This window comes from Rattus norvegicus, chromosome 3 (assembly GCF_036323735.1).
Source record: "Rattus norvegicus strain BN/NHsdMcwi chromosome 3, GRCr8, whole genome shotgun sequence".
Classification (NCBI taxonomy): Eukaryota; Metazoa; Chordata; class Mammalia; order Rodentia; family Muridae; genus Rattus; species Rattus norvegicus.
This window is the reverse complement of record NC_086021.1, coordinates 150,634,719-150,647,581: the sequence shown is the minus strand read 5'-3', so window position 1 is coordinate 150,647,581 and position 12,863 is coordinate 150,634,719. Positions and strand designations below refer to the sequence as shown.

Genomic DNA, 12,863 nt, shown 5'->3' with positions numbered 1-12,863 from the left:
TTCTAATCCTAAGTGCAATGTAAGGTCTGTGTGTGGTTGTTTATCATTTACAGGTTTCAGGAATGATCAGCAAGTTAATAGAAACCAATAAACATGTTAGAGTGTGTTCTTCATGCTGTGATGGGGATGGTTGCCCATCGCAATCGTTCTCTAAGTGCTTGCCTAGTTTTTCCTGACCTTTCTAATTGCTTGCCACCTGTTTTATTATTCACTCCCATTGTCAGAGATGAAGCCCATACTTGGATTTTGTTAATGTTTTTAATAGAGATTATCTGATTTAAACACAGTGATAACTCCAAGGCATACTTAGACCTTTGTAAAAGCTCAAAGTATTTGATTATATTTGAAATGAATGAATTTTTACTTTTTTTTAATTGAAAAAAATGTTTCACACAGGATAATCTGATCATGCTTTCTCATCCCAGAGCCTCTGTACTTCACCCCTCCCCCACCCAACTTCACACTTTCTGTTTTAGAAAGCAAACAGGCTGAAACCAAATCAACCCAACTAGCCAATCAAAAAACCAACCCCCTTCCCCCCCTCTCTACACACACACACACACACACACACACACACACACACACACACACACACACATACTCACTATCACCCACTTGGCCCTGGGGCCCCATATTTGATAAAGACACCCCATTTATAACTAAGCGTTTCAAAATCTCTCTATATCTGTCCAGATGTGCATCTCTTTGCTATTGATTGGTTCATCTTTCTTCAGTAAGGACATTTTTACATATGGTGGTAGAAGGCATATCATTTGCTGAATGTTTTCTATTCATGTGTCTTCCCATTGTTAGTATAAACTAGAAGATCGAGTATTGTTACTCTTCCCCTAACTCTTAAGGAGAAAAGCCATAAGAATATCCTCTTCTGAAAGATTTGTTTTTAAAACAAAATGCTCCAGTGGTCACATGGCACACTGCTGTCCTTTGAAGGATCCACGGGAGCGTGAGTGGTTTCTGACAATCACTCCAGCCTTATCAAAGCATTTGAAACAGGCAGGAAATGATATGGAGGGGCAGGTGTCTCTTCACCTGTGTGTTTTCTTCACAAAGAAGACAGATCTTGACACAAATAACAATCACTAGTAAAAGGAGGAACATCTAAAATGTTGATTTGGAACCCATAGTTATTTGTGGTAAGGAAATGGCTGCTGCCTGTCAGTCAGATAGGTTTGTTTCCCCCTAGTTGGTGACCACCACAGATCCCCATTTCCTTGGCAGCAACACACTGTTTAGTGGAGATTGCTGTGCTTCGGGGAGCGTGGAGATAGAGTGCCTTTCCCTTAGGAGTGGGTAAAGCAGGTATCTCACAGGAAGGGGTCTTGGGTTGGGGAGAGCAGGAGCTTACAGAAGGTGGTTTGTGCTGTCAGGATTGGGTGACAGAAGGTGAACCCTGAGAGGCCAGCTGTCCCTGCCCTGTAGCCTCTCCTTTAGTCCCATCTCTATTTTGTTCCACACAGTGTGCTTTTCGTTCCAGTTTTTTCTGACTACTGGACTCGGATATTACTTTTTTGCTTGTTAATGAATTAATCATGAGGATCATCTAAAACATTTTCTGGAACTGGATGAAAACTTGATTACTTTGAGAAACGCTCACCAACTGTGTTGAACTCAACTATGGGGCCCTTTCCTTCCCTGAGTTGCAGCCCACTGAAAAGGAACTGATTTTTATCAATAGAATTTTGCTGTGTCTGAAAGAATCAAGTGAAGAGGCATCTTTTTTCCCCTTTACCCAAAGGTAGAATGAGATTTATAAACCCTATTAATTAGCTACAAAAGCAAATTATCTCCTAAAAGAAAGCTGCAGCATCCAAGGTGATTTAATCACCACATCCGATTAGGAAGGAAAGCAAATGGTTATTTCTTAAAGTAAGGCCAGGGAGAGTAAACACACTTAATGTCTTACTGTCATCCTGGGAGTTGTAAGTGATTAATAATTCAAAGAAGTCACTTCTCTAAGTCTACCTGTGTGTATGTATGTATGTGTATGTATGTGTGTGTAGATGCATGCTCACAGGTACACACACATACACATACATACACTTAGTTCATATTTGCATAGTATATATACATTTATGAACTTTTGAGTAAATATGTTAATTTTTAATAAAATCATTATATGTTTATGTTTTTGTTCCTAGGTCCAAGAATTGACCAAGGAATGGACAAACAAGTGGAATGAGACCCAGAATATTTTGAAAGTAAGAACTGTGAAAAGTGTCTTATTCTTTCTGTGCCACTGTGCCAGCTTAAGTAGGTACCTCCCTCTCTCATCTGAAATATGGTTGTTTAGGCTTTGCTTAAAGTCAGATCGATGAAGCTGATTGGGACCTGTGGCAGGTGGCCTTGAGGTTAGTTTTGAAGTTGTGTGTGATGGTGATTACGCATCACAGCTGGGAGTTGTGACATGCACGGTTACCGTGGTGTTCCAGGCATACCCTTTTATTTGTTGGAGTTTCTCCATTTTTGGCTCAGTACATTTAAAATCTTACTCTTCAAGGAAAATGCAGTTTGTTTCTAATTTTGTTAAAGTCAACATAAAAGCAATATATTAAGAACAAAATGGATTTATGATATTGTTATAGAATACACTTGCATAGCATGATTAGATTACAGGAATTTCTAGACTACTGCTTTCCCGTCCAGTTTCTCCCAGTCTCAGTGGCTAGATGGTGGTTATATGCATTTCTGCCAACACTCCCTGTGAAAGGACATCTGTAATTTTGGTCTCCATTTTTCGTGCTCTGTAATACAAAATGGGAATTTTCTTGTTTATATTTTGGCTCATTTAAATGGTACAAAGACCACTGCCCTGGATTTGGAGTAGAGTTTGAACTTTGTGCTTTGATGCATGTGGTTGCTTGTCTAAAAGAAGGCCACTCAGGACTGTTGTGGTGGGCTTGCTTCCGAGGTCGGCTGGCTGAGCTCAGCGCTCAGCTGTGTGTGGCTGTAGTACACGAAGGTGGACGTTCTCTGTGTGAAGTACATACGTACTTACTGGTTTGTAGGGGCAGACTTGAAGGCCTGGATTAGCCACTGAGCCTCATCTACAGCAGACTCAGAGCCAGGGTCACAGGGCACTGTATCTACTATTTTTGTGGGCCAGGTGGCTTGTGCCACTCCAGGCTTATGAAGAGCCATGGAGGTGGCAGTGGTACTCAGCTTCTATTCAGTGGAAGTTTGTTGATGGTCCTGGGGACTTGTTTGCAGGAGCACAAATGGCAGTGTTAAATGAGGGCTTTTACATTCAGGTCTGTTCCTAAGGAGAAAGGCATGCTATTTTGAGGTCCCATGTTTCAGCATTGTTTTTTGTTGTTGTTGTTCAGAATTTATTTATTCGCTTATTATTTCAGTAGTGCTCTGGTTTAAACCCAGAGTTTTAGACATGCTAAGCAAGCACTCTTCCACTGAGCCACACTGCAGCCACCTTTGTTGAGAGACAGCGCGTGGAGCATGAAGCTGAACAGACTTCATTCACCTCTCTGGATAGCCGTGGTAGAACCAGCGCTGCCAGGGAGGTGTACGCATTTGTTCCTGAAGTTGAAACCGCTCTGAGTGGTACAGTAGCGACCTCTAAAGCCCAGGGCTTTTGACCTTTCATGACAAGGTGTAACTTCCCTTAGGAAATTTGCAAAGATGCAGAATTAAAAGTGCCCTATTTAAAGAACAAGAGACATTATGGTTAATAAACTCTTTGAAAATTATCAGTGGAAGTCATACCTGGTGGGACTAGAGGCATGGCAGCAATAAATTATAAGCCTTAAACTTCATTTCCTGCTGCTGCTGCTGCTGCTCCAGCATCTCTCCCCTACTTTCAGTGTGCAGTTGCCTTGGACCGAGGCCCCTACGCTGTAACTAGTTTTATGCTGGATTTTGTGACCTTTCTGTAAAATCACAACAGTGAAAACTGGAATTTTCCATATAGTTTCTTCCCCTTCTTAAAGTGATTCTGGGCCTAGAAGTTAAATCCTCTGATTCGCATCCCAGATTACAGTCATCTCCTCACCTTTACTTTTCAGACAGGAAGAAGAATGTGTGCTGTTAAGGGTTATGTCAATAGCAGGGACAGTGTCCTGTCCTCGCCTTCCTGTCTGGACCTCCTCCCAGTCCAGTTCCCACAGTTCCTCATCCCATTCTTCTTCCCCTCTGCCTCTCTGAGGGCACTTCCCCCTTCCCAGGCATCCCCCTTCTTTGGGGCCTCAAGTCTCTACAGGATTAGGTGCATCCTCTCCCTCTGAGACCAGACAAGGCAGTCCTCTGCTGCGTATGTGTTGGGGGCCTTGAACTATATGTCCCATTAAGTTGATCACATGCGCATGGAGCCACTCTTGCATACAGTGCTGCATGCTTCCCTTCCTGTCCAGATGTGAGACTTCAGGTTAATTTATTAGCGGACACCATGTTTTCAGTAAGGTAAGGTAAGCCTCTGTCCTTGTGTGGAAGCATTAGCATTGCTGTCAGTGTGAAGGCTCATGGAATATCGAGCTTCTCTGCACCTCACCACATTCTGAACTCTCAGTGCTCAGAAGCAAGGAATGACTTGGTTCCCTTCTTTCTACACCCAGCCTGTGACTTGCCTTGCTTCAGAATAGTGAACAAGGCCTGGCACAGGACAATGGCAGACCCTTGGGTACACAAGCATGCTCTGATCAAAGGTGCTGACTTTTTTTAGTAGCCCTGGTAGCAGCATGGCCGCCATGGCTGGAGCCCCGGCTTTGCTCTGTGTGACACTTACTTCCACATATTCTAGTTGTCAGCTTCGAAATTGTGCTTGATGCCAACTGATTCCCTGGGTTCAAGGTAGCAGGATAAGGCATGATAAGCTGACTTCACTTTGAAAGTAATTCATTAGAGTTTGATTTTGTCTTTTTAGAACAGTGGTTCTCAACCTTTCTAACTCTGTAACCCATAAAAATCAATTCATCGTTACTTCATAATTGTAATTTTGCTACTGTTATGATTTGGATTTGTAAGTGTATAATATACAGGATTTCTGATATGTGACTCCTATAGGGGTTGTGATATACAGGTTAAAACAATAGTCATACTGGGTCAAGATCTACCCTCGTGGCCTAAACTAATTAATTTTAACTTAATTAAATGTCCTGTCTATGAGTGCAGCCATATCCTGAGGAACTAGGGCCTAGAGCCTCAGATGTGAATACTGGGGCCACACAGTTTATAACCTTGATCGATAGAGATGTGGGGATCTGGAAAGAAGCACCACCTCCTGCTATGGGACCTCGGTCCCCTGTGCTTTCCACTGCACTCCTCTCCTATTTGAAAGCCACATGCACGGAGTTTTGTTTTGGGGAGGAATATGTCTGGATTCTCTGTATCATAGCCTACTGTGACTCGGGTCTGTTAGAACCTGGTCTGTTCTAAGTGTGGCAGTATCAGCAGCATTTGTGAGATGGAAACAGCCGTCAGTCTGCCCACCTCTCCATGTGGTCTGCTTTCGAATCCGCATTTTAATCAGATGCCCAGGAGAGTGTTTGTACCTTCATGTTTGAGTGCTGACCTAGATCTGCCATGCTGGGGAAAGGTGGATACCTCCTGGATTCTTTGGCCTTGCATCCATTCTGCTCTGTCTGTACTAAAAGCATCTCTAGTGGCAGATACCTCTTCTCCATGGCCCTAGGTCCTGCCAGTAAGGACTAGCCCCTGATGGTTATGGTTTTACCTGGCAACACTGCCTCCAGAAAACATGCCCCCTTTTCTGCCCCTTGTTTTGTAGTGGCATCAGCTTCCTGTTGCCTGTGGTGACTTCACCATCCACTGTAGCTTTCCTGCAACTCTTTCACAAGTGACGGTAACCACAACTGAGTGGCCAGTGCTTATATTGAGGTCCCTTGGGTTTAAACTCTGAAATAACTTCTATTCTGTGGTTAGCCGTGACTGATGCCCAAGTGTGCTTACACCTGGCTACAGGGTACAGTACCAACTTCTCAGGGCATACGCCCCCTCCTTTCCTTTTTGTCTCACTGGTTCCTTTCAGAAAGCCTGCCTCCATGTGATTTGCATGTTGGCTGAATTTAACTACAACTGGGCTGCCTCTTAGTATGGGTCCAGCTTCTACAAGTCCGGCCATCAAGAGCTTAGAGTGTACTTGTCTTAGCTCTCCTTTTGCATAGCTACAGTGCTGTGCCCACAGTGATGGTGTTTAGACCTATACATGAAACAGCTACACAAAACCCCTCTCTTGGTCTGGCACATTACAAATCCCATATGTTATAGGACTGATGCATTTTTTCGAGCTTTCCTCTTAACAGTGGGATTAAGAAAATTCTTTAGTCATCCGAATACCCCATGACTCCTTCTTCTTACTTTTTTGGTTTATCAGCTTTGCACACATTTATTTCTCTGTCCCAGAGTCCTATAAGTTAAAGAAAAATGCTCAAGTTATGTTATCCAACTTTTTTTTTTATTAACTTGAGTATTTCTTATTTACATTTCGAGTGTTATTCCCTTTCCCAGTTTCCAGGCAAACATCCCCCTGATCCCTCTCCCTCCCCTTCTTTATGGGTGTTCCCCTCCCCATCCTCCCCCCATTGCCGCCCTCCCCCCAACAATCTAGTTCACTGGGGGTTCAGTCTTAGCAGGACCAAGGGCTTCCCCTTCCACTGGTGATCTTACTAGAATATTCATTGCTACCTATGAGGTCAGAGTCCAGGGTCAGTCCATGTATAGTCTTTAGTTAGTGGCTTAGTCCCTGGAATGTTATCCAACTTTTAAGGAGTTCCTTGAGTTCTGTGCTTCAAAATGAATCCTGACAGTTAGGACTGCAACACATAGCTGGTAACTGTGTGGCAGGAGAGAGCATGTGTGTCTGGAGCCTTGCTCCAGCCAGGGACTTTCAGCTAGGTAGTGCTTCTGGTCGATTCTCTCCAGCCTTGGTCAGTCTTCTTGCTTTTCCACAGACTGCATGCCTTTCTTGTTGTAGGCATAGTCTTTGATCACTCCAGTGTCTGGCTGGATTTTTGTATTTTCTCTGTCCTTCATAGAGCTTCTAACCATGTCAGAGAATAAGCAGGTTGCTTTCTCACAGACTCCCACATTGGCAGTTTTCTGAAATGTGTAGTAATTGCATAATAGTAACTTTAAGGGTTTTTCTTTTTTAGATTTTAATTATGTGGAATTATTGTATATCTTATACCCAGTTGGTATTTGCTCTGCTGAATGTAGTGGCTGGGCCATATTTAGACCTACATGATTGTGAGATCAGAATGCAAACAGATGGGGTTGGGGATTTAGCTCAGTGGTAGAGTGCTTGCCTAGCAAGCGCAAGGCCCTGGGTTTGGTCCCCAGCTCCGGAAAAAAAAAAAAAAAAGAATGCAAACAGTTTAATTCTAAATTTTGCTGGTGGCTCACTAGTTCTTTTCTGGGGGATACATGAATTTGGGGAACCATTCATGGCTGGGATGGGGATTATATTGATGGAGGAGCCTTTACTCTTTCAGAGCTTCTTAAGTAACACAAGATAATAAAATGCCTGGCTTAAGGTTTTCTGAGTTTAAATTCCATGGAGAAGCATGCTACTTATGTTTTATGCCAGAATGAATCAGCTGAGCTGCTTGTCTTTGCAAGATTATGGCAATCTATAAAAGAGTTTTCCCCTGGCTTGCTGCAGTTTCTTGCCTGAACTGGAGAGAGGATGGATTTGGAGTAGACTAATAACTGGGCCACCACTTGGCAGGTTCACGATGTGATAGATTTGCAAAATAAGTTTCCTGCGGTTCTCTGGATCTTCCTGGCCAGGGTACTGGATCCTCTGCTTTCTGGAAAACCTACACCAAAACATGGGAAGTCACTTCTACATTTACTATGATTATGCTATGACCACAACCACTGGGACCGCTGCTGCCGCCACTGCTGTTTCTTTTTCTTCCTCTTTTCCTCCTCCTCCTCTTCTTCCTGCTCCTCCTCCTTATTTTCCTCCTCCTCCTCTTCCTCCTCATTTCTCTCTTCCTCCTCCTTTTTTCCTCCTTCTCCTCTTTCTCTTCCTTTTTCTCCTTTCCATCCTCTTCCTCCTCTTTTGGTGGTATCTTCCCTGTTCTTGGCATAGGAACTAATGTCTGGGATAAGATACTATTTATGGCCATAAACTTTTGAGACATTACTTATAGCCATAGAGTATAGGTTTCCTTATCAAAAGTTGTTTTAAGCCATTCCATGATTCTATACTCTAGCCCAGACACTAAAACCATCTGGGGTTTGTAACGTGCCAGATCAGAAAGTGCACTGAGGGGTTGTGAGTAGCTGTTACATACATGGCTCAAAACACCGTGTGATCAATGGGCACAATGTTGTCACCATGCAAAGGAGAAACAAGGAACTATATTCTGAAGATCTTGCTGATCAGGCTTTTATCAGCTATAGTTTGTTCCTGCAAGTTGAAAAATACACAAAGCAACCATGTATTTTCAATGGAGGCAACACACTCAGAGAGGTGCCTTACCAGGCAGTCCATCCTAGTGTCAGCATGAATGTTAGCATGTTAGTGTAGCAGGAAGTGAGATGTCTGCAGCATCACGCGGTGATGGTCTGATGAGACTGCCGTGTGGCCATTGACTGACGCACTACTGTACAGGACATGGCCATATTGATCCTGTAGTCGTCTGGCTGCATGGAGACAGTACTGTGCTCTTCCATAGTTATTCAGGATGGGCCACAGTGGGCATTTCAGCAGTCATGGCTCTTTCTCCTTTGATTTTTCATTGGGAAAACATAGCCCAACTCAGTACCTGCTTAGTGGTGCGCGCCCTGAGCACATCACACGCAGGTCACTCCTTTACAATTGATATATTTCTTGTGAGTTGAATTTTTGTAGTTAAAAAAGGGTTTTAGATTTTTTTTAAAAAGAATTTGTATTAGAGATAGATAGGGATAATGGATGACTGTCCACTTGGTGTGCTAATAGTCTAATGAACTTGGGCTACTGCCTATGCTGCTAAATAACTTTCTTTTTAAAAACATCCTCATAATAGGTCCTCAGCCTTGCTCATATTATCTTTTCCATCTATTTATCGTTTATGTCTTCTTCCTTCATTTATTCGTTGAGCACACATTTGTTGAGAAAATCCTGCCTTCTAGACATGGTTCTAGGCAGCCGGCACTCACTCAGAGGAAAGGAGCAAGACTGTCTGCTTACAGATTACTACATCTAGAGACGAACGCTTTCCTCTCCACATTTGTCTATTCCTTTGTACAGTTCCCTTCATCCTGGGTTGTCTTGTCTCAATCCTCTGATTTCTGGTGGATAAAACCTGAAATACATTTGTTGATTTAACATCACGGTCCTGTTCCCGAACTCTAGCAGGTTGGAACTTTAAAGTGTAAGAGTGACAAGTCTTAACTTTTGGTTCCAATATAATTTTTTTAAGGATAGTTTATGTTAAGGTAATTTATACAGGCTTGTGTATATATATTTGCTTTGCCTCTTCTCTCCTCTCTTCTTTGGGGGAGTCCTTGACATATAGAAAGGGTTTTATGAACATGTGTGCATTAACCTATTCTGTTTGCTCAGTTCTGGACAGCAAATGGATATGGCTCTAAGGTCTGCATGACTGTACTGCAGTGCATTACTGTAGAAGCTGTTTGGAAGAATGGGTTCAAAATGTGGTGTGAATGATAGACATTTGTGGAGAAGCAAAGGAATGATGTCTAGCTGTACATGGTACCTATCTGCATGTTTTCTTTCTCTGTTACATTAGAAACTCTTTGAGGTCTGAAACTGCTATTTTGTTAATGTTTCTACCATAATCTCTCATGTCCTGGTACTCTTCTTTTGTAGGAAAAATTTAGCAAATCATTGGTAGGCATGGTTGTATTCTCTTATTTCTAATATGCTTAAGGACAAACTTGAGGAGTCATCCTCCGGGCTTAAATAAATAGATAGTTGTTATTTCCCAGGATTCCATGGCTCGGGTTCCCACCATGGACTTTTAGGGCTCTCTCTTGCCCTAGAAGAGAGCAGGTATGGCAGGTTGGACATGGTTTCATCCTCACGGTTCGTAGGTGACTCTATGTCAGCTAGGACTGGTTTGACTTTGTCTACCAATATGTTAGTAATTTATATGGTGATCTCAAGGTCTGTATTGTTACAGGCAACAAGAATGTTCAAGCATTTCATTTGCCAGTGTCTCGGTTAAAGATTATAGGTGGCTGAAACCAGAGTTAGCTGCAAACAGCTTAACCAAATCTACAGACAAAGGTCAGGCAGCATTTATTGCTACCCCAGGCCCACAAATCTCTTCTCAACATTTTTCCAGTCTCTTTTCCTTGTCTCTTTGCCTTCCCAGGTAGCCCCACAGGTCTGAACCTGTGTGTATGCCCCTGCTGTTCATAGTAGGGAGAACTAAAAGGAGGGAGGATTCAAAGAATGAGATGTGTGTGTGTGTGTGTGTGTGTGTGTGTGTGTGTGTGTGTGTGGTTATTCAATAATGATGACTTAAGAAAGGATTATTACAAACAATCTGTTTATTCCACACACCAGTGTGGATGACCTTGTGCCTCTCTGAACAAAAGTCTCTGTCAGTACTGCCATGGGCAAATCACCTTGTCTTTGTAAAGTGTGTTCACACATTTTGTCCTGTTAGCTCTTTCTTGATGTTAAAGCAAGTGAGAGAAGGATGCTTCTGTCCTTCTGCAGTGCGCTCTTGTTGACTTTTTAACCTTTCATTAAGGATCCACTCCGGCTGTTAATTTCCATCAGATTGTGTTCTCCCAATCCAAACTTCTACTCTTAGAGCTGTTTTTTAAAATGAAAGGCAAAGTACTGAACAAAGTTCCTTGTTCTCTGCAGCTGGGACGTGATAATTAATAGGGAGGTGGTTGGTGTAGTGTTGCAGGATTGGCAGCATCAGAGGCAGCACCTAGTTCAGTTGGGGACAAGCTCCACTGTTACGAATGCCAGGATGTCCATGTTTTCCTTGGTGGATCTCACCTTACAGGAGCTGCTCACAAATAAAGGGTTTCTGAATGTATGCTGGTTCTTGCTTTTGAATAACAAACATCTCTGGGACAAAAGGGCAAGAGTAAGTCTAACACACCTTGTTAAATATTTGTACTGTCTGATAAATTATTTTGAATACATAGGGATCTTTTATTTTGATTTTTGACAGTGAGGCATGTATGCCTATGGGCTCTTACTGAATGTTTATTGCCACAGTCAGGGAGGAAAAGATTCCTATGGAATTCTATGGAGTCATATGGAAGTGTGATGTGCACCTGTACTCATTGGGTGCTGGGACCGTGCTTTCATTGGCAAGGAATCTTAAGGAATGCCTGTTCACAGTACAGATGAGTTTATTGTCCTAGTGCACGTCTAACTGACGTGTGCTGACTTCGGAGAGCTGTGCGTTTGAAGCAGGGCGGAGGCAGTGCAGTCACACTGGACCTGGAATGAGAAGGTCTTTATCTTTCTAGACTGATGACTTTTACCCTGGATCTGCCATTTACCATTTTGCTGACCTTGACCCTTCTGTTTTCAGAATGTCAAGGTAAAATGCTGGTAGTGCTGGTTCCTGTCACATGAGCTGATTTTGCTTGGGAAAAGTGCTGAGAAGGGTCTTACACATCAGCATAGGGGTTCAGGTTATTGGATCAGTTTGGTGAATTCATCCTCTGATGTACAACTTGGCTGCCATATTTTCTGTTTTCCTAATGGGGCATATAAAACCATTAGAATATAAAATTACTGAATGCAGCTTGATGCAGATGCAACATGGCATTTCTTACAAGACATTTAACTTAGGTAGCTTTTTGTGTGCTTATTTACATTAAATAACTGAAAACTCAATTCTAATCAACCTTAAGCAGTACAGAGTGTTAATAAGCTCACAGGGGAAAAAAAGTGATGAGGGAGTTAGGAATGGTTTGATCAGGGATCTGGTTGTCTGAGACTATTCTTGACTCTTTGTTTTGAGGGGTCTTACTTTACCTTCAGGCCTAGTGACTAGACTGGCCTGAGAAGGGAAAAGTGAAGGTTGGCCATCCCAGCTTTTTGTCTACTCATCCCCCATCTGAATTTAAGTCTGAGCTTCTCAGTGACTGGTGGGTTTCTTAGCCAGTTTCTGTGGTCAGGGAGATAGTACACCTGACCACCATGCTCTGCTTATCTTCGTATGGGTTACCTAATTGATGGTGAGTTGGGCCCATCTTAGGGACTAGGCTGTTTACTGTAGCTAATAGGTACTAGGATATCCAGACCAGCTGAACTTTAGTGACACTGTCCATGTTTTCTACCACAGACACAGAACCTAGATATAGTATAAAAACCAAGTACATCCAAGGTAAACAGGAGCTGTGCAGTCATTGGCACATTCTTCTGTCCCTTAAGAGAAAACACTTTTGAGTACTTCCTTTATGAAGCTGGAATTTCATGTTCCACTAGGGAGTTCCAAGCAAAGGTCCCCTGAGCATCAGTGCTGTGGTGTGAACATTGTACAGGTAATGTGAAAGACCTCTCTGTTCTTTGTTAGGGCTGAGGTAGGGCACACAGTAAATGCCAAGTGTAGAAACATGGCTTCCTTTGGCAGATGCACTATGACTTTAAATTGAAGTTTCTATTTTCCTGCCTACTTTTTTTATATCCCTTTTCACTCTTTTATTTTCTCTTATTTTGAGACAGGGATTCAGCCCAGACTGACCTTAAGTTTTCTATGTAGCCCAGGATCACCCAGAGCTTTTGATCCTCATTGTTTATCTCCCAAGTGCTGGGTTTGTAGGCATGTGGTGATTTATGTGGTGCTGGAGTTAGAACCCAGGGCCTCATGCCTGCTAGACAAGCATTCTACCATCTCAGCTGTGTTCCCATCCCTCCTATATACTTTCACACTGAATTT

The 12,863-nt window shown here is 42.7% G+C and overlaps 1 protein-coding gene across 15 annotated transcripts in view; it reads left to right on the top strand.

Annotated features, from left to right (window-relative positions):
- Kif16b (kinesin family member 16B) overlaps positions 1-12,863 on the top strand; it is a 279,523-nt gene that overhangs the window by 60,174 nt on the left and 206,486 nt on the right. For all 15 annotated transcript variants that reach the window (XR_005501888.2, XM_063283800.1, XM_039105043.2 and 12 more), the window contains one exon: positions 2,160-2,219. Coding sequence is in view for 14 of the 15 variants with exons in the window: in XM_063283800.1 (XP_063139870.1) it covers positions 2,160-2,219 (60 nt within the window). In the remaining variant the exon portion in view is untranslated. The remainder of the gene's footprint in view (positions 1-2,159; positions 2,220-12,863) is intronic.